This window comes from Emys orbicularis, chromosome 21 (genome assembly GCF_028017835.1).
Source record: "Emys orbicularis isolate rEmyOrb1 chromosome 21, rEmyOrb1.hap1, whole genome shotgun sequence".
NCBI classification, from domain to species: Eukaryota; Metazoa; Chordata; order Testudines; family Emydidae; genus Emys; species Emys orbicularis.
In genome coordinates, this window is record NC_088703.1 from 5108255 (window position 1) to 5128614 (window position 20360).

The following is a 20360-nucleotide window of genomic DNA, read 5'->3' on the forward strand; positions in this document are numbered from 1 at the left end:
AGTGCTTTCCTCAGCATCGCAGGCCATCTCTGCCCACGTTGGGCCTTGTGGTGCTTCATGTGCCATGGCTGCAGCTGGGTTAGAGCCCAGATCCCTGATTCCTCAGCTCGGAAAAACCTCTTGAGCCACCGGCGAATCCCCATTTGCAGTACCGGGGCTATGACACGCAGCTCAGCAGTTCTGATGCCAACCAGCAGAGGTCAGTGGGGTACCGTGCTGGAGCAAGCCATCAGCAAGACAGGCCCTTGGCTGAGGCTGCAGCTTGTGGTACAGTTGAATCTCAGCCTTCATTTAAAAAAAAATGTTTTCTAGCCACAACAGTTGGGATGAAAAGCCAGGAGTCCTGACTCTCGGGGTCTAATCCTCTTCTCTCTCCTTTTCCATTGTGCTCAGCCATCTCTCAATCTTCCTCCCGTTTGACTGTCCCCCCCGCCTCAAGACAAAAAGTCTCACAGCCTTGGGGTGAGGCTTGGAAAATATTTATTCGTGGTTCACACTGTTCACCCTGAGCGAGCTCGTCTCACGCCGGGGGGCGGGATAGAACCTGGTACAAAAAAGCAAAGAGGTCACAAAAACTCTACGAAGGAATCTGTACAGTATCATACAACATAGATACATTCAGCACATGCACACACCTGCTGCCAGGGGATGCTGCAGTACACACCCCCTCCCCTCAATGCTGGGGGGTGCGCCTTGACTCTGGCACAGAATAATTTATTTTTCCTAATCACAGGCCCGGTAGGAAGGCAAGGGAGGCCGTGTGTGTGTATGTCGGGGTGGGGCTGGGGAATATCCCAGGGGTCCCCTAGATAAAGAGCTGATTGAAAATGGGGGGGGGGTTTCCCATGGAAAATGTTGATTTCTAGCAGAAACTCCAAATACTGCAATAGCGTGATTTGGAAATGCTGCTGCGGTGCATCATGGGAGATGTAGTTCTGTTGCTACATGCTCCTATTTACCTCTATGGCCTGGGCTCCCCAACTGGACTATATCTCCCATGATGCATCATGGCCACAGATTCCCCATGATGCAACCACCTGGCCAAGAGGAGAGGTCATGGTGCATCATGGGAGATGTAGTCCAAGTGCCATAAGCTCTCAATCTCTATTCTCCAGGCTCCCCAGCCAGACTCCATCTCCCATGACACACCATAGCCAGGGGCTCCTCAGATGCAACTGCCTCTCCATGAAGGGACTCTGTGGTGCATCATGGGAGATGTAGTTCCCATTACCTCATGCTCCCTTCTCTGTAGTCGTTGTACTACCTCGCCTATGATGCACTAGGGGAGTCCCTGGCCATGGTGCATCATGGGAAATATATTCCAATCGCAAAGCCCAGCCCATAGAGAAGAGAAGCATGCGGCAACTGAACTATGACTCCCATGAGGAACTGGGGTGCCACATCTAAATTGAAATATTTTGGTGTCTGGGTGTTTGATTTTTGTGGCATCTTCCCTGGGGAGCAGGTGCTTTTCAAGACAAATTTCCTTTGGTTGAAAACCCAATTTCCTCTAGAGAAAAACGATTTAGATGGAAATTTTCCCTCCAGCCCCAGCTACTCCTTCCCAGGTGGGTGGCTCGAAGACAGAGGGGCCTAGCGCGGGACCAACGCACTTCTCAGAACAGAAGCAGACGGGGCTGGGCTGGGTGATGGGCGGGGGTGGATGGTGGGGCTCGGAGCTCCTGGGTGTGGGCAGATCTGGTCTCCGTTCATGGAGCACAGACACCGGAGTGAGGGCTGAACAGGAGGGATGTGGAGACTGGTCCCGCTAGGAACAGGGCTGAGTCCTGCAAACTTGCTTCACGCTGACAATGGGAATGAATTTCAGGGGGAACGGAGCTGGTGCCTCTAGAGGGGAAAGGCCCCGTGTCCCATCCCCCAAGCCAGCCAGTTGCCCACAATATACCAGTTGAGTTTCCCTTGTGCCCATTCCACTTCCGTCGTGCAGCTCGCTGGCCAACGCAGGGAATCCTCGCCAGCCAGCCTGTTACCTTGCGCTGGAGCAGCTGGCAGGGGTACAGCGCCCACCCCCGGCTGCAGATCGCTGGCAGGCCAGGCTCCTTCGAGGTGGTGACCCAGCTACCAGGGGCATCCGGTTCCCATCCCCGGGCGAGCTTCCACCTGTGTGATGAACTGGGGCAGCCTCAGCCGGCTGATCTGAATTACCCCCCCTCCAGGGGGCGCCCCTCGGGGTTTGACCCACGCTGGCCTGGTGGGGCGAGGAGAGCGAATGTGCCCCCCTGGCACGGAGGGGCGGTTAAGGTGCTTTAGCAGAGCTGGGGGGAATCAGGGGGCATGAGGGTCCCCAGTGCAGGGCCGAGCCCCACCCCGGTCCCCTTATACCGCGGCATTGGGGGGCAACGTGGGTCCAGCCCGCTCTCCCCCCACGCTGGATCAGAGCTTGGGCTCCAGGCCGGCCAGCACGTTGAGTCCGTTGAACTTGGCTCTCTCCAGGTTGGAGATGTCCGTCTTGGGGAGGCCGCGGGGCGGGGGGAAGGGCAGCCCCCCCTTGTCCAGGGGCTGGCCGTGGTCCCCCCGGGTGGCATTGTGGATGAGGTGTGGGGCGTTGTTGGCCAGCAGCTCCTGCGGGGGCAGCGCCCGGCCTTTCCGGCGGGTCCACAGTGCCAGGGGGGCGCAGAGCAGGGCGGCCAGGAGAGGCAACAGCATCAGGGGCAGCAGGGCATAGAGCAGGGTCTGGCCGGCGGCCTCTGCGGGAGGAGAGAGCGGTGAGCAGGGAATGCCAGGCCCACAGTGCCAGCCGCCCCCTGAAACCCCAGCCCCGGGCCTTTGCCCCATGCCCAGCCTTCCCCCCACCCTGAGATAGCTCCTCGATCCATCCCTCCCTGCCACGGCACCAGCCGGGTCCTGTCGTCCCCTCCCCAGCCCCCACCCCCCAGGGCCGGCTCCAGGGTTTTGGCCGCCCCAAGTAGCCCTCCCTCCCCCCCCCCCCCAAAAAAAAGCTGCGATCGCGATCTGCAGCGGCAATTCGGCGGGAGGTCCTTCGCTCCCAGCGGGAGTGAGGGACCGTCCGCCGAATTGCCGCCAAATAGCTGGACGTGCCGCCCCTCTCCGAAGTGGCCGCCCCAAGCCCCTGCTTGCCAAGCTGGTGCTGGAGCCGGCCCTGCCCCTCTGCCTGGCATGGTGCCCGCCCTCCTCCCCCTGCCCTGGGATGTGCCCCTCCCATGCCCTGGCACCATTCCCAAAATTCCCTGCCCCCTCCCACATCCGAACCTCCCTGCCCCTCCCCCACCTGTCACGAACCAGAGCTGCCCCCTTCCCCCCCCCCCCCGCAACTATCCCCATAGTAGCTGCCAATAAGGAGCAGGTTAAACCCCCACTTCCCACGCCCGTCCATACCTGCGCAGCCCCCCTCCGGGCAGGAGCACACGTAGCTGCCTGCCCTACCCAGGCATGAAGCCCCTCTGGGGCAGGGGTTCGGGGAGCAGAGATCCAGCCAGACCTAGGGACAGGGAGAGCAGAGCTAGCAGGGCCCAGCACGACCTGGCTGGCACCACGCTGCGGGGTGGGGGTGGGCAGGGAGATTGCCAGGCCAGGGGGCCTGTGGTCGGTGCAGCCCCAGTGGCCTGATCCAGTGTCCCCCCCCGGACTGGATTTGGCCCACTGAAACCGTACAGCCTGCGTGGGACCAGATCACAGTCCCCGATTTGTAGAGGGGAGAAACAGAGGCACAAAGGCGGGTTTTTTGGGGGTGGGATGTGACTTGCAGAGGGTCATGTGGGGGAACCAGCGGCAGAGCAATAGAACCCAGGAGTCCTGGCTCCCAGCCCCTCCCCCCGGCGCTAACCTCTAGCCCCCACTTCCCTCCCATCTCTGACATGGCTCCTGCCTCTCCTCACGGCACCCCCGCGGATCCCGGCGGCCCTCACCTCGCAGAAGGGCCCGCTGAGGCCAGGCGGGCAGCTACATGCCACCCCCTGCCCTGGCGTCTCCTGGCAGCGTGCTCCGTGCTGGCAGGGGGTGCTGGCGCAGCCGCTCAGCTCCGTCTCGCAGGCCGTGCCCGTGTAGCCAGTGGGGCAGGAGCACACGTGCCCGGTACCCACCACCTGCGGGGGACAGTGGAGAGGGGGGAGGAGGAGCATTGGCATAGCAGAGACCAGCTCCCCATGGCGACGAGACCGCTCAGCGACATGGCAACGGAGCCTCCCAGACCCCAAGGGGCAACCGGACAGTCACGGGCCACTACGGCAGGAGGGGGCTCGGGGCGCTGGCAGCACCCCGACCTCAGGGGCTGGGGGGTGGCCAGTTCAGGGCAATGCACATTCACGTTCCCACCCCCCAGCAGCAGGGGGATGGGGCACCATGAGTATCCACGGCCATCAGCCTTTGGGGTCCCCCCAAATCCATCCCCTCTCCCCCCAGCCTTTGGGGTCCCCCCAATCCATCCCCTTCCCCATCACCATTTGGGGTCCCCCATTTGGGGTCCCCCAATATCCATCCCAACCCCCCACCAGCATTTGGGGTCCCCCCGTGTCCATCCCCTTCCCACGCCCAGCCTATGAGGTCCTTCATGTGTCTGTGCCCTCTCCCCCCAGCCTTTGGATTCCCCCATGTGTCTATCCTCTCTCCACACCAGCCTCTGGGGTCCCCCCAAATCCATCCCCTCTCCCCACCAGCCTTTGGGGTCACCCCCAATATCTTTGCCCACCCCCCACCAGCCTTTGGGGTTGCCCCTGTGTCCATCCCCACCCCCCACCAGCCTTTGAGGGCCCCCCAGTATCCATGCCCCTCCCCCATCACTGTTTGGGGGCTCCCCGTGTCTGTCCCCTCCCCACGGTGGCTCTGCACATTCTCTGGGGACCCTCCGTTTCCCTGGCCCAGGCTGCAGTGGGAACGTCGCTGTTCTGCTCTTGGGGTGGGGAGGGGTGAGTCCTGCGGCCGGCGCGTCCGAGGGGCGCACACCCACCTGGCACTGCCCCCCATTGCGGCACCGCCCCTGGCAGCCGTCGTCTCCTGCAGGTGGAGAGGAGCCGGGGGTCATGGAGAGACAAGGCAGCGCTGGGGGGGGGGGCATCCTGGGGAGCAAGCTGAGCACCCCATCTGCCTTGCAGCCCCAGCTCACCATGGCAGGGGTATCAGCTGCAAGCCATCATCATGGGGCACTGGGACCCACCCCCTTGGTCCCCAGGGATCTGGCAGGGCTCTCCCACTGCATCCCAGCCGGGGGCGGGGGTACGGACCAGCCGGCAGCTTTGGGCCCCTACCGGCTAGGGCAGGATTCAAACCGGCAACTCACATGCCCCATCCAATTCTGTGTGTGTGTGTGTGTGTTGCTCCCTAGTGGTGGGATCGATTAGCACCAGCCAGGGGCAACGGCCTGGGGGCTTGGGAACGAGGGGCCCGATTCTCGGTCACGCTCAAGCCCCCTCCCATAGCGGAAAGGAGGTGGGAGCAGCCCCCTGGGACCCCCTGAGCTGGTGAGGAGTGGGTGTAATGGCTCTGATCCTAGCCCCCTGGTGCAGGGGGGTGGCTGGGACGCACGGTGCTGGGGCTATTCCCTGCCCCCCAGGGCCCATAGGGGCTGCTCCAAATAACCCTGGGGCCAGGCAGGACCCAGAATACGGGGAGAGCAAAGAGGGAGTAAAGCCCTCTGCACTTTCACCCCCAGCGGGGGGGGGGGGGGCTGGGAATCAGGCCCCTCCAAGGCAGCACTTAAGCCCCCCAAAGGCCTGTCCCTGTACGGACTGTGAGCTTGGATAGCCGGGGTCCGCTTCCTCCTGGTCCAACTCCACCACCCTCCCAGCCAGGGCCCTGCCCTGCCCCCTCCCAGCCATGGCCCGGTCCTGCCCTCTCCTGGCCACAGCCCAGCTCTGCCCTCTCTTGGCCACGGCCAAGTCCCAGCCACCCTCTCCTGGCCACACCTAGGCTGTGCCCCTTCCCGCCCCCCGGCTCGGCCCCTGCCCCCCGCCCCCCCCCCCCCAGCCAGGGCCCACTGGTCGCTCTCTTACTGGTCTCGCAGTTGGGGCCAGTCCAGCCCTCCAGGCAGTCACAGAAGTAGCCCCCGATGAGGTTTTTGCAGCCGTGGGCGTGCACGCAGGGCTCCCGCTCACACTCGTTGGCATCTGTGGTCGGGGGGCTGGGGTCAGGGCAGACAGCGGTCGAGGGGGGGCTGCTGGCCCCTCGTGGGATCGGCGTGGGAAGGCGGGATCAGTGGGAAGGGCCAGACGTGTCCCTCCCCCCCCCCCCCGCGCCTGTCCAGCCCTTGGCTCGGGGATTGGGGATCGTGGGCCCTTGTCCTGCTGGGAACCCCCGACTCAGTGGGCATTGGCTTTCAGCCCCCCAGGGCCCGGCGCCCGGCTCAGACTGGCCACCATGAAGTGAGCAGCCCCGTGTGCCAGCCACGCAGCTCGTCTCCCGCCACAGGGCTGCTGCGGCTTCCCCTAACCCGCACCCCCCTCCTCTATGGCCCTGGGCAGGGTCGGAGCTGCCAGTGGTCGTGGGTCCTTGGATCTGCATGGCTGGGGGCAGGGGGGTGGGCACATCCAGCCCTGGGTCCCATTTCTGGGGAGAGTTCTCTGCGCCCTGCTGCAGATTCACAGGAAAGGAGGGGGGCAGTACCCACAGCACAAGGGTATGGGGGGCAGAGGGGAGGTGACTGGGGGTGGAGGGCTGTGTCAGCATGTGGGGGCAGGAGGGGGTGCAATGGAGCGGGGGCAGTGTCAGGGCATGGAGAGCAAGAGGGGGTGCCACGGGGCAGTTTCAGGGTGTGGGGGGCAGGAGGGGGTGCCATGGGGCAGTGTCAGGGTATGGGGAGCAGGAGGGGGTGCCATGGGGCAAGGAGCTGTGTCAGGATGTGGGGAGCAGGAGGGAGGTGCCATGAGGCAGTGTCAGGGTGTGGGGGGCAGGAGGGGGTGCCATGGGGCAGGGGGCAGGGGCAGGGCATGGGGGGCAGGAGTGGGGTGCCATGGGGCTATGTCAGGGTGTGAGGAGCAGGAGGGAGGTGCCATGGGGCAGTGTCAGGGCGTGGGGAGCAGGAGGAGGTGCCAGGGGGCAGTGTCAGGGCGTGGGGAGCAGGAGAGAGGTGCCATGGGGCAATGTCAGGGCATGGAGGGCAGGAGGGGGTGCCCGAGCTCAGTGCCCCGGGCTCAGCCTCACCCAGCTGGCAGGTTTTACCGGTCCATTGGGGCGGGCAGGTGCAGCTGAACCCGTCCGGGAGGGGGTGGCAGGTTCCGCCGTGGGCGCAGGGCTCCGGCAGACACTCGTCCAGCCCTGCCAGGGAGGGAGCAGTTAGGGAGGGCGGGACCCCGGGCACCCCCGCAGTGAGTGGGGCGGGCTGAGCCAGGCCCACAGGGCCCCCCGGCCGGGCCGGTGCCCTCCCTCCAGCCATGGCATCATGCCAAGCGATGCTGCATGTCTGGCTGGGCGGGGGGCCCCTGGGAGCAAGGCCCGGTCCTGAGGCAGGAGCCCCTTCCCTCCCAAGGCCGGTCAGGGACAGGCTGGGTCAGGGATCCTGCCCCACGGTGCTTTGGGGCAACCTGAGCCTTGGGGAGATCGAGCGGGGTCAGCCCTGGCCCCCAGCCCCCCAAGAGCCTCCTCCACCCCACCCCCACAGCTTCCTCTGCTCCACTCACCCCCAGTCCCTCTTCCTGATCCCCTGCCCCCCAACTGAGCCCATCACATCCCCCTCTCCCCAGCCACTCGACTCCCCACAGCACCCCAGGACCCCAACAGGACCTCAACCCTTTTCCCCTAGGGCACCCCCAAATCCCTAGCAGCATCCCTGGCCCCCATCTCCCTTCCCCCATGGCCTATAACAAGGCCCCTTTAGCCCCCAATAGGACCCCCATGCCCCTTGTCTCCCTCCCCCTGGCCTCCCTACCTCTGTAGCTCCATCCCCCCCAGGCCTCTTTTAAGCCCCCATCTCCCTCTCCCCTGGTCCCCACCAGGGGCCCCTCACCATCCCCCCATTCCCAAGAGGAGCCCAAACCCCAAATCTTTCCCCTGCAGGCTGCCAGCCACTGCTGCTGGGCCCTAGAGCCTTCCTCTCAATGGGGCGCCCAGGTACCAGCTCCCCGCACCCCGTGGGTGCCCCAAAGCTCACAAGAGCAGCCGTGGGGACAGGTGGAGAAGCTGGGGTCCTCCCCAAGCCATTCCCCTCCCGCCTACCTCATCCCACCCCCTGTCCAGCACCCGCTACCCCCTCACCCCTCTCGCAGTCCCGGCCCCGGAAGCCCGCGGGGCACAGGCACTGGTACTCGTCCGGCTCCGCGTTGGTGCAGGTGCCGCCATTCCGGCAGGGCCGGTGGGAGCCACAGTAGTTCAGGTCTGGGGGGGAGAAGGGCTTGGCTCAGCTCCAACCAAACTCCACTGACCCCAGGGCTGCCCCACCATCCTGCCAGGGAGAGAGAACCCAGCCAACCTGCCACAGGGGGCGCTGTGGGGAGCAGGGCAGGAGCTGGCTGTGGGAGGCGCTCCCATCTACACCAGTCCCAGTTTCACCCAGCAGGGGGCGCTGTGGGGAGCAGGGCAGAAGTGTTGGCTATGGGGGGAGCTCCCGGCTACTCCAGATCCGGCCTGTCCCAGCAGGGGACGCTGTGGGGAGTGGGGTAGGACCTGGCTGTGGGAGGAGCCCCCGACCACTTCAGCCTCGGCCTCTCCCAGCAGGGGGCGCTGTGGGGCGGGGGCTGTGGGGCAGGGCACACCCAGCCACCCAGCTGCTCACCCTTGTCACACAGCAGCCCTCCCCAGTTGGTGTCACAGTCGCACTTCCAGGGCTCGGTGCAGGTCCCGTGCAGGCAGCCGGGGAAGGGAATGCACTCGTCGCAGTTGGAGCCCGTCCAGCCGTAGTGACACCTGGGCAGACAGACCCGGGGTGGGGAGAGATGGACGCACATCGGGGGCAGCCTGGCACGGAGCCACCCTCAGCAACAGCCACAGGCTTCTGGTCCTCTGGGGACCCCGGGGATGTCTGCGTGGGAGGAGCGGGGGAGGAGGCTGCCTCTGCTCATGACCAACCCCCTCCAGCAATCTCCGGCCCTGGGGGTTCCTGGGGTTTGGGATGGGCGGAGCAGGGGGCAGCTGGAGCCCCAAGGGGGCAGCAGAGAATCAGACGATGCCATATGGGGGGTTGTTAGGGAGGGAGCTGGGCAGGGAGACAAGGGTAGCTCGCTGAGTGGAGTTGAGTGGTTAAATGGCAGGGGCTGGGAGCCAGGACTCCTGGGTTCTATCCGCGGCTCTGGGAGGGGCGTGGGGTCAAGTGGTTAGAGCAGGGGGGCTGGGAGCCAGGACTCCTGGGTTCTATCCCTGGCTCTGCATGGGGTGGGGCGGGTTTGCCTGGGCTGTTTCCCTGCCCTGCAAAGCCCTCAGGCCTTGTCAGCGAAGGAAAAACGCCTTCCCTGACCTGACGCGAGTGCTTCCCCCCTCCTGGGCCCGGCCTAGACGACCACTCCCTCCCCAAAGGGCAGGAGGCAGCGGGCAGCCCTGGCCGCTGGTGCTTCCTCCCGTCCTGCCCAGGGGAGTCTGCCTGGCAGACCTGGGCTGGGCTGAGGCTGCAGGAGGCTGGGAGGGGCCCCCAGGAGCCTGCCAGGGAAGCCACACAATCAGCCCCCCCCATCCCTCTCCACTCTCCCTCCATCCCATCCCTGGGGTTATGGGGGAGGTTTGGGGAAGGGGGCAGATGGGGGCCCCCTCTCACTCACTTGCATTCTCCAGGCTCCTCGCAGAAGCCGTGTAGCTCGTGGCAGCCCTGGTGGCAAACGGCTGTGATAGAAATGACGGGGGTGGGGGGGTTAGGAGCAGGGAATGCCCCCTGTCACCTCCCCCTTCCTCTGTCTGTGGGCACCATGCCCCCCCTCCTTGGCCCCCTCCCATTCCCCTGGGCACCGTGTCCCCCTAAGCACCCCCTTCTGTTCCACCTCCCTCCCGTTTTCATGTGCCTCCCATCTCCTGCCCTTCCCCGCGGGCACCATGCCCCCCCTGCCCCGGCACGTACCCCGAGTGCACTCCTCTCCCGTCCAGCCGTCCAGGCAGACCTTACTGCCGGCGGCGTCGCAGCCGTGGTGGCCGAAGAAGTCGTCGCGGGGCCGGCACAGGCGGTTGCAGGCGGGGCTGTAGTAGTGGTGGGCGCAGCGCACCCGTAGCCGGTACTCCAGCGCCGTGCCCCGCCCGTGGTGCCGGAAATCCTGCCAGCCCTCGCCCGGGTTCAGCATCCCCGACCGCGTCACCCGCTCCACCAGGGACCCCCCGCCTGCCAGAGAGGGGAGCCCGTCACTGCCCTGTCCCAGCCTAATGCGCCCTGCACCAGCTGCACCCCTCCCGGCGGGGAGCTCCAACCCAGGCTGGCTCAGAGAGGCAGGGGATGGGACACGGGGCGTTTCCTCTCTAGGGGGCGCTGGCTCCGATCTGGCCCCAGAGTGGGGGACTGGCTGGCTCAGGGAGGTGGGGAATGGGACACGGGGCCTTTCTCCTCTAGGGGGCGCTAGCTCTGATCTGGCCCTAGGACGGGGGGGCGGGGGGGAGCTGGCCAACTTGGGGTGCCTCACCCGGGGTGCCAGGGCCGGTGATGTTGTCAGCATCCCAGGCTTCCAGGATCAGTGAGTACGAACGCTGGGGGATCAAAGCACAGGGTTAGAGGGGCCAGGTGTCACTGACCGACCCCCACCCCCCAACCTGTGACCCGATTGTTCCAGGGCTGGGGAAGTGGGCAGGGGGTGAGACTGACCAGCTCTGCAACCTAACGCCTCCTGTCTCAGGGTCTATGAGCTCTCATAGGTGGGGAGCCTTAACCCCACTGCACGGTTGGGGAAACGGAGGCACACAGAGCTGGCATCCTGACTCCCAGCCCCCCCCCCCCCCCCGGCTCTAATCACTACTAGACCCCACTCATCTCCCAGAGCTGGGGATACAACCCAGGAGTCCTGACTCCCAGCCCCCCTGCTCTAATCTGCTAGACCCCCACTGTCCCACCCCTGAGCTACAGATACCACCCAGGAGTTCTGCCTCCCATTTGCTGCAGGGAGGCCATGCCGATGAATTCCTGCCCAAGGTGGGAGGAGACTGACGATTGCTGGGCATTTTCAGAGTCCCTTCCCCCAACCCTTTGTTGTACGGCAATTGTCTCCTCTCCTCCCCAGAGGTGGCTGCACTGTTACTTAGGTGCCGTGCCTGCTGTGTGCGGCGTGGGAGCGCAAGGTGCTGCACGAACGGAGGACAGCATGGGAGACAGCCAATAAACCACAACAGTCCCCAGGGGGTCAGTGTCATCATCCCCATTTCACTGGTGGGGAAATTGAGGCACGGGGGGGGGGGGGGGAATGGGACATGACCAAGCTCTCCCAACAGGCCAGCAGCAGAGTTGGGAGCAGAGCCCGGCTCTGTTCATGCCAAGTGGGGGGTGGAGGGGTGGGTTAGCAGATGGAGGTTGCCATTCAGGTCCGGCATCCGGGAGATGTCTCAAAGGGGCGGATCCTGGAGTTCAGGGCGCTGGCGAGGTCCGTCTTGGCTCTCCCATGCCACGCCCTGGTGCCAGCGCTTGGGCCCAGAGGGGTGGCTTGAAGGTGTCTGGCTGGGGCCCGGGCACTGAGAGGAGACGGGCAAAGAGGAGGGTCCCCCTCGCCACCCCACTCTGGTCTGGAGTCGCTCTGGGGGCTTTTATTCGAAGAAATCCCCGGCTGCCTCCTGCAGCTGCTGCCGCCTGCGCCAAAACATTCCTTCTGCCCACGTAATGTTCCAGGCGTGGCCCACGCCGGGGGGCTCCCTGCCCCCACCCCTGCCAATGCCCCCCGGGGCCCAGTGAGGGCGTCAGCCAGAGACGCTGCCTCCTTTAGCCAAACTGACTGAGCGGATTTCCCTTCTCACAGGCGGCTGGGCACCGAGCCACCACCCCCTCCCGTGGACACTGCGTGTTCCCAGCCTGACCCACCCTATGGCCCCATCTATGCTTACGCTCAGAGGCTGGGGGTGGGGGGGGTCCCCCGTCCCCTTGGGGCTTCTGTAACACTTGGGGGAACAACCACACTGGGGACAGAGGTCAGCTGCTGCATATGCCATCCAACTAAAGGAGACTCCCCGCGAGCTGCTAGCAGTGTAGGGGCTGTGACACGCAGAGCAGCAGGTCTGATTGAACTCAGGAGAGGGCAGTGACGCCTGCGCACGCACAGGTGGTCTCCCTGGTGTGCCAGATCAGAGCAATGGGTCCATCCAGCCTGGTATCCCCTCCCCCCACTCTCTGAGAGTAGAAGGGGTGGGAGCACCATGCTTCCTTCCCCTCACTCCTACCCCAGGGACCCCTGGACCAGTCCCCTCCCCCCACAAACATCCCCTTCCAACAGCATCCTGGCCCTGTAGCAATCCTGCCTGTCTCCCCGGTCAGTGCCTGGTGGGAGGGGGGAGCCCTGTGTATGGGGGGGGCTGCAGCAGACCCCCCAGGCTCTTCCCAGCCCAGCCTCTTCCACCCTGGAAGGAAAGGGGGCTGCCCCATATGTGATCACCCCTCACACCAGCTGCTGCCAACCCTCCTCCCTGGGGTTCCACCCCCCCCACCTCCCCATGGACGTGGGGAGACCTGGGATGTGCCTGTCCCCGGCTGGAGGCTGGCAGGGGCATGATGGGGGCGGGCGTGAAACCCCTGCTGGGGCAGGGCTGGGGCGGGGAGGCGGCTCCCAGGCCTGAGGGCTGCCTGAAGGGAAGGCAGGGGTCAGGCAACCCAGGGGCACAAGTGAGACGAGCTGTCAGGGCTCAGCTCCAGCCCAGCAGGGAGCAAGAGCCCCCTCTCCCCTTCCCTGGAGCCGGGACTATTGGCCCGATGGCGGCAAGATGCCAGCGCAACTGGGTCTGTGCGGCCCAGCCTCAGGGAGAGCCACAGGCGGAAGGATACAAATGGGGGGAGGGGGCAGTGAAAGGCCCTTAGAGGAGGACGGATATGAGCGAGGTAGGTAAAGGGGTCCCTAGAGGTGGAAGGATACAAGGGGGGGGGCAGTGAAGGGTCCCTAGAGGTGGAAGGATACAAGGGGGGGAGCAGTGAAAGGCCCCTAGAAGAGGAAGGATATGAGCAAGGTGAGTAAAGGGGTTCCTAGAGGTGGAAGGATACAAGGGGAGGAGTGAAGGGTCCCTAGAGGTGGAAGGATATGAGGTGGGTGATATGGTCAACATGTAGGGCCAAAGTGGATGCAGTTTGTCCTGGGCCCCTCCCCCAGATGAGCCCCCTTCCCCCCACGTCACTTCTCCAAACACCCCTGCAGCTAAGGCAGCCCCTGCCCGTACTGACAGAGACCCCCCCCCCCCCCCCCCGCAGAGGGGGCATGTGACAGCAGACAGCAGGGTCCCCACCACCGCCCCGGGCATACCAGATGGGGGCCCAGGGACGGCTGGAGCAGAGGATGATGGGTAGCTGTAACCCACTGCCCTGTCAGCGCCAAACTGGGGGCTCCGGTGCTGTGAGCTTCCCCACAGCAGTGCCCTGTCCACGCCCAACCAGGGACTCTGGTAGTGTGAGCTGGTTTCCAATGAGTCTTATCTGACATTTACCAGGGCACCGCTGCGGGACAGCTCACCGCACCTGAGGCCCCGGCAGGGGCACTGCTGCGGGGAAGCTCGCCACACATACTCCGCTAGCCCGGCCTATAACAGCTGGTACATCCGCACCCCTGCCGGCTGGCTCGAGGGTGCGGGATGCGTGCAGGGTAAGTGTCTTCCTCGTAATTAGGGAAGTTATTTAATTAAGTTATTTACCTTCTGCTCCCCCACTGGGTGTGGGCGAGGGATGGGGGCGGGGCCACAGCCCCACACTTCCCGGGCAGCATCTGGCACACAGGCCCTGTGGGCTAGGCGTGACGGGCTCCACTTCCCACGGCTGGCATCTGCCAGAAATCCTGTTCCATGCAGGGCCGGGCCTGCCTAGCGCTGCAGAGGGCCCCGGGCTCCAGCCCCACCCAGGGTCCATCAGCAGCCCCCGCCACAGTGGGGTGGCTCAGAGGCTGGGAGTGGGGGGCATCATTCTATGGGCAGGGAGGGTCTTCTGCTCCCCCAGGGCAGGCAGATCCTGCAGCTTCTGTCCTCCCAAGGGATACCCCTCCTAGCCTGCTGCGTCCCCCCCCCCCCCAGCTCTGCCTATGCCCTCCAATCCCGACCTGCAGCCCCCTGCTAGCCCAGCCCCGGGCTCCCCTCCTCCAAGCTCTGCTGGTGCCCCTCGGTCGTGATGCAGAGAGGACCCTGCCTCTGGGAACGAGAGGGGAGGTCCATCTCCCCAGCCCAATGAATCCCTGGCCCCTGCTGAGTCTGCCAGCGGCGCAACCCCCGTTACCCCAGCAGAGACACCCGCTGGGAGCCGTGTCGACTGGCAGAGTCAAGGAGGGGCCCTCGCTCCGGATGAGCCCCACCCCCTCCCCGTGGGGCACGGGCAGCCTTGGCCTGTCTCACACGCGTGTGCGCTGACATGCGTGTGCTCGCAGGCTGGCCCTGCACTGAGCCGTCACAAAGGGACACTGTCCTACGGTGAGGTAGCAGTTACTGCTATAAAGGCAACCTCCAGCTGGGCACTAGGGGGTGCTGTCCCCCCTCACCTGTCCACACCCCATGTCTCAGCACCTCAGCCGGGCACTAGGGGGCGCTGTCCCCCCTCACCTGGCCACACCCCATGTCTCAGCACCTCAGCAGGGCGCTAGGGGGCGCTGTGCTTCTAGGCCCCATCTCCGGCTCTTCTCCGCGGCCCCCTCCAGCCCATGCCCCCATCTCAGCCTATAAACATCCGTGACTCAGCGCTGGGGCCCGTGGCATGAGGGCGCCGGGCAGTGCCGCCAGCCAGTATCTCGGGCACGCTGTAAAGGAGGTTGGGGCCCCGCGCTGAGCAGCGGCCATGGCCAAGTAGACGGCGACGAACTCAAACCCGCCTGGGGCGCAGCTAGGGCTGGGTGCCGGAAGTGGGATGCAGAGGAGGGTTCTTTGGGGAGGGGGTATTGGGAGTGGGGTGTGGGGGGAGCTCCTGGCTACTGCAGTCCCAGCCTTTCCCAGCAGGCGGCGCTGTGGGGGAGTCCCTGGCCTCTCCCTATGGCGGTGGGGAATGGGGATGGTGCGTGGGTGCTGCGGGAGCCCGGGACCCCTTCCCGGCACGCTGGGATCAGCGAGCGGCGTTGGATCCCGGCCCTGGGAAAGGTCACGCAGGGCGGACCGCTGACCCGCTGGGGCCGAAGCCCGGCCAAGGCTCCAGGAAATCCCATGCCACCAGGGTGGGTCACGGGCTCCCAGAGTCCCTCGGCCGGAGGTGCCTGGGCCAAGTGAGTGGGCAGAATGAGCCTCTCTGCATACAGATCAGCTGGGCCCTTTGTGTGCATTCATCTCTGCCCGGCCCTCTGCCCACAGCTCCACCGAGGGCATCTGAGAGAGCCGGATGGAGATACCAACTCGGGGTCAGGGGGGAGTGGGGTCTAGTGGTTAGAACAGGGGGGGCCTGGAGCCAGGACTCCTGGGTTCTATCCTCAGCTCTGGGAGGGGAGTGGGGTCTAGTGGTTAGAATGGGGGGGGGGAGCTAGGACTCCTGGGTTCTATCCTCAGCTCTGGGAGGGGAGTGGGGTCTAGTGGTTAGAGCAGGGGTGGGGGCTGGGAGCCAGGACGCCTGGGTTCTGTTGCCACATTTGCAAGTACAAGATAGTGTCAGTGGCTCCCCTAGCCCAGTGTGAGGAGGATGCAGAGAGCTGGGGGGGGGGGAGGGTGTGTGTGTGTGTTCATAGTCTGTTCCTTTGGCAGCTGCAAGGGTCTTGGGGGGGGAGGCTGAGGGGAGTCCCAAAGCAAGGGTAGCAGGGAACCCCCCCAGCTTCCCCAGAGAAGGGATGAGGGCAGGCAACGCACAAGCAGAGAGATCGATCCAGCCCCTGCGATGGGGTTCAGCTTCTCTTGGCCCAGGGAATGGGTAGTGGGCTGGGAGCCCTGGGTTCTGAGCCACTGCCCTGCTGTGCCTCAGTTTCCCCTCCTCACTCTTTGTGCATTCAGCCTGCGAGCTGTGCAAGGCAGGGACTGTCTCGGGCTCTCTGCCGGCGGCTGCGTGCGACGCCTGATAACGCTGCCCGACAGAAGTGGTTTTGGAACGGAAGCGGGAGAGCGAAGGGCTGGGATGCCCAGGGAGGCGGGAGCTGGACGGAGCCCAGGATCGATAAATCACAGAGCAGACGGGGCCACCCGCTAATTCATACAGATGGAGAGAGATTTAGCATCTGCCACAGTCTCCCGGGGAGCCGGGCGAGACGAGAGACCAGACACAGCACCGTCCGCAGCTCGACCCCACCCTCTTCCTGGGGGCCTCCTCGCACCATTGCCTGACAGCTGAGCGACATGGCCCCGCAGTCCTGATACCCAGCACTAACCACTAGCCCCCACTCCCCTCCCAGAGCGGGGATAGAACCCAGGAGTCCTGGCTCCCAGCCCCCTCACTCTAACCACTAGACCCCACTCCCCTCTCCACATCTGTTTCTCCCAGCTGGCATGACAGCTCAACAGGCACCTTCTGTGAGCCCTGGTCGGCTTACAGCAAGGATCACTCTCCCAACCTGTCCTTGCTCTGAATGGAGCCTCTGGAGGGGACCCCAGGCCTAGGCATGATGGGTGGATTGGGGCTGGCAGGATGGCAGCCCAGGAGACTGGCAGCAGCCCCAGGTGGAGAGCTTGGGAGAACCCCAGGGGCTGTCTGCATCCAGCAGCCTGGATAAACCCCGCCCCTTCACACCCAGACCAGATACCACCCCCAGCACACCCAGGCCAGATAAACCCTTCCTCCTTGCACACCCAGGCCAGATAAACCCCGCCCCTTGCACACCAAGGCCAGATAAACATTGCCCCTTGCACACCCAGGCCAGATAAACCCTTCCCCCTTGCACACTCAGACCAGATAAACCCCACCCTTCACACCCCAGCCAGATAAACCCTTCCCCCTTGCACACCCAGACCAGATAAAGCCCACCCCTTGCACACCCAGGCCAGATAAACCCCACCCCTTGCACACCCAGGCCAGATAAAGCCCACCCCTTGCACACCCAGACCAGATAAACCCTCCCCCTTGCACACCCAGGCCAGATAAACCCTTCCCCCTTGAACACCCAGGCCAGATAAACCTTGCCCCTTGCACACCCAGACCAGATAAAACCTACCCCTTGCACACCAAGGCCAGATAAACCTTGCCCCTTGCACACCCAGACCAGATAAACCCTTACCCCTTGCACACCCAGGCCAGATAAAACCCATCCCTTGCACACCCAGGCCAGATAAACCTTGCCCCTTGCACACCCAGACCAGATAAAGCCCACCCCTTGCACACCTAGGCCAGATAAACCCTCCCCCCTTGCACACCCAGCTCAGCCCAGAGCTGCTGCTGCCTAGCCTGACACCACAGCCCCCCGCCCGCCAGTGGAAGAGCTCAGGGGCCCTTACCGGCCAGGCGAACTGGAATGGCATGGTGATCCTGCCCGCATGCTCTGCGCCCCTCCTGGGCTTGGCCGTGAAGGTGTTGCCCCCCAGCACGGGAGTGGCGCCGGCCCCCAGCACGCAGGGCCCCCCAGGGAGGACACGCAGCTGATACTCCTTCAGACAGGCCCGGAAGTAAGTCCAACATTGCTCCCCACCGGGACACGGCGGCTCTGCCCCACCCCGGCAGCAGCGCCCGTCTGCCAGCACCCCCCGCTCGTTGTGCATCAGCCGGATCTGCAGCTCGAAGGTGCCAGCTGCTTCGGGGACCTGGAAGTGGAGAGGAGCCAGTTACAGTGGGTCAGAGTCCCCCGCACCTCCGCATCTCACCTCCTGCTCACTGTGAGCTCAGAACCCCCCTGCTCTGAAAGCCCATTGTGCTGCAGGCGCGAAGGGAGAATCCCTTGCCAGCTCTGAGCAGTACAGGGCCCATGACACACAGTGGTGCTGATTCCATCCAACAGGGGGCAGCAGCATGTCCACGCCCTTTGCAGTAACAGCAGCAGCCCCTTGCCCGTTGCCAGCCCCTGCTGTCGTCCAAGGTGAATTAAGCCTGTGATCTGGGGGGGGGGGGAGGGTGTCACGATGATCTCGGACCCCCAAGCAAACAGCAGTGAGGGGCGAACTCCCGCTGGGCATCACTACTAGGGATTGAGGCTGAGGGCTAGGAGCTGGAGACACCCGGGAATTCAGAGAGACGGATGCCAAGTTCTGTCCCGGACCTGGCTTCACCCCACAGTTCTGGGGCTTTGCAACAACTCCATGGGGATGCAGCCACCTCTGGGGTGGAGGGCAGCATCCAGGCAGCACGTAACGCTGGGGGGAACACCGACCCTGACACCCAGGCAGCTCATGCAGTACCTAAGGACCCCGCCCCAGGACAGTGAATGCCCGGAGCCAATCCCACAGAGCCCCCCCTTCCTTAAGGGCTGGGGTGTGGGTCTAGGCATTCTGCACCCACTGCTGCGCCCCTCACGTCAGCCCCTCCACCCAGGCAAGCCCCGAGCTGAGTGTGAGGAAAGGGGGGGGGCAGGGAATGTTCCCACCCCACCAGATCTTGCCCTACCCCAGGGCGCCAGGGCCCCACCACGTCGCTGCCGGAAGGAAAACAACCTCCCCGGGAATAGCAGGGCGTTGCTGGTGTTTTATGAGCCTGGTTTCACCTCTGCTCTGCTTTCCTCTGAGGGAGGGGCACCTGGGCCTTTGATGGAGTCTCAGCAGCTCCCCCCCCCGGGTGTCTCCCATCCCCCCGCAGACCCACCTGGCCCCCTGGCAGGTCCCCAGCCTGTGCAGGAGCCGGGACTCAAACCCTGATCTCCCAGGGAGATTGGCTCAGAGGAAGGGGGGATTGGGACCGGGGACCATTTCCAGCTCAGGGCAGGGAGACGCCAAACCCATGATCCAGACTCCGGTGGCGCCCCCCCCCCCGCCCCCAGCTCAGCCTCCAAGCCCAGCCCGAGGAAACAGGATCCACCTTTAGATGGAGTAGCAGGCCCAAGGCAGCAAATATCCAGAGAACCCTCACCCAGCGCTGAGATGCAGCCACCTCTGGGGTGGGGTGCAGCCACTGTTTAACAGCACGGGACTGCCCGGAAAATGCCTCCATCCAACTGAGTCCGCAGCGGGAACGGGGGAGGGGAAGTTGAATGGAATCAGTGACAGTGGATTTAGCCAGCGGGATGCCTGGGGTCACATTTGCAACGGGCAGGGCGCTTAGGTCACTAAGAGCTTGGTTGATCATCTCATTCGAAAGCCAGCACCCCCTAGCGCCCCTGCCCGACTCCCTGCAGCACCCTGCATTTCCTCGGAAGTCTCCCATCCAAGCACTGAGCCAGCCCAGGTGTGGCAGACAGATGCCAGCTGGAATGTGCCAGAAGAGATGCCCGGGCAGGGCCCAGACCCATGGGCAAGGAGCGGCCTGGACACGGAGGCGTTGGCCCAGCCACCCCGCTGCCCCCCTGCTCTAGGCAGAAACAAGAATTCAGGGGCCCCCTTTCCCCAGCACCAAATTCCCTTCAGCGTCCCGAGGGCGAGGCAGGGCCCAGGTGCCCCACGGCGGGCTGGGCCCACTGGGTGGGATGGGTGTGGACGGACCGAAGGGGAGCGGGGAGGGGGGACTGACCCATTGGATGGGCTCCCAGCAGCCGGGGTTCCCAGCATTCGCCCTCATGTCAACTTTAAATCCCACCACCGCAACTTACACCACACCCCATCTGGGGGGGGGCACAGGACTGGGGGGGACGAACCTCAGCTGCCCCTGCCTGGAGGCCACCCACTGGGGTGCCCGCCCGGGCCAGCGACCCCCTTGCTCCTCGCCAATTCCAAGCGCCCCATGGGCAGGGGGGCGGCCTTCCCAGGGACCCCCGCTGGGCTGTGGGGGATGTGGGCTCCCCCTGCCAGGGGGATCAGCCCCCCAGGGTACCCCCCAAGCCAGGGAAGGGCTGCCCCATGGACCCAGGCTTCCGAAGAGTGGCAAGTTCCCAGACAAAGGGCAGCCCCGGAGGGGAGGGGGGGCTGGGGTTGGGGGGGGGGGACTCACCTGGGGCCGCATCTGAAGCAAGAGGAGGACGCAGACGACCCAGCAGCTTCCCAGCCTCATTGTCTCTGGCTGGCTGCCTCCAGGCGCGCTCGCCCCCCCGCCACACCTGCCCCTCCGGCCGGCCCCCCCGCCGCCGCCCGCCCCCCCAGGACCGGGGCGTCCCAAGCGCGCTGCTTGCGGGGCATAAAGGAGCCGGAGCCACCCCAGCCACTGGCCGCCTCCCCAGCCGGGTCCCCGCGGCGCTGAGCGGCTCCCAGCCGGGTGCGTTCGCCGGGAGCCGCCTGACATCATGCAGGATGGGGTGGGGCCAGCCCAGCCCCCGGCCAAGTCATTAAGAACTTTCCCTGCTAATGAAAGGAGGAAGCTGGTTTCCTCCCCCCACCCCCCGCCCTCGCTGGCAGGAGCGGGCCGGGGGGGG

At 65.0% G+C, this 20360-nt stretch overlaps 1 protein-coding gene across 1 annotated transcript; it reads right to left on the reverse strand.

Annotated features, from left to right (window-relative positions):
* Window positions 1–2394: 2394 nt before the first annotated feature.
* Window positions 2395–20002, reverse strand: LOC135893297 (protein jagged-2-like). The gene is made up of 13 exons (XM_065421096.1): window positions 19943–20002; window positions 17371–17673; window positions 10509–10563; window positions 9950–10204; window positions 9657–9717; window positions 8681–8811; window positions 8164–8283; window positions 7114–7227; window positions 5967–6080; window positions 4925–4971; window positions 3888–4064; window positions 3358–3460; window positions 2395–2708 (listed from the first exon to the last, which is right to left on the reverse strand). The coding sequence occupies exons 1-13, from the start codon at window positions 20000–20002 to the stop codon at window positions 2395–2397; spliced, it is 1854 nt and encodes a 617-aa protein (XP_065277168.1).
* Between the last annotated feature and the right edge of the window lie 358 nt (window positions 20003–20360).

What these genes read in the sequence shown, in the direction of transcription:
- LOC135893297 (XM_065421096.1), bottom strand. Translation starts at nt 20,002, where the DNA reads ATGAGGCTGGGAAGCTGCTGGGTCGTCTGCGTCCTCCTCTTGCTTCAG. An exon ending in AGGGCTGCTGTGTGACAAGG is followed by an intron (nt 8,284 to 8,680) that starts GTGAGCAGCTGG and finishes TCTCCCCCCCAG; the next exon opens with ACCTGAACTACTGTGGCTCC. An exon ending in GGGCCGGGACTGCGAGAGGG is followed by an intron (nt 7,228 to 8,163) that starts GTGAGGGGGTAG and finishes CCTCCCTGGCAG; the next exon opens with GGCTGGACGAGTGTCTGCCG.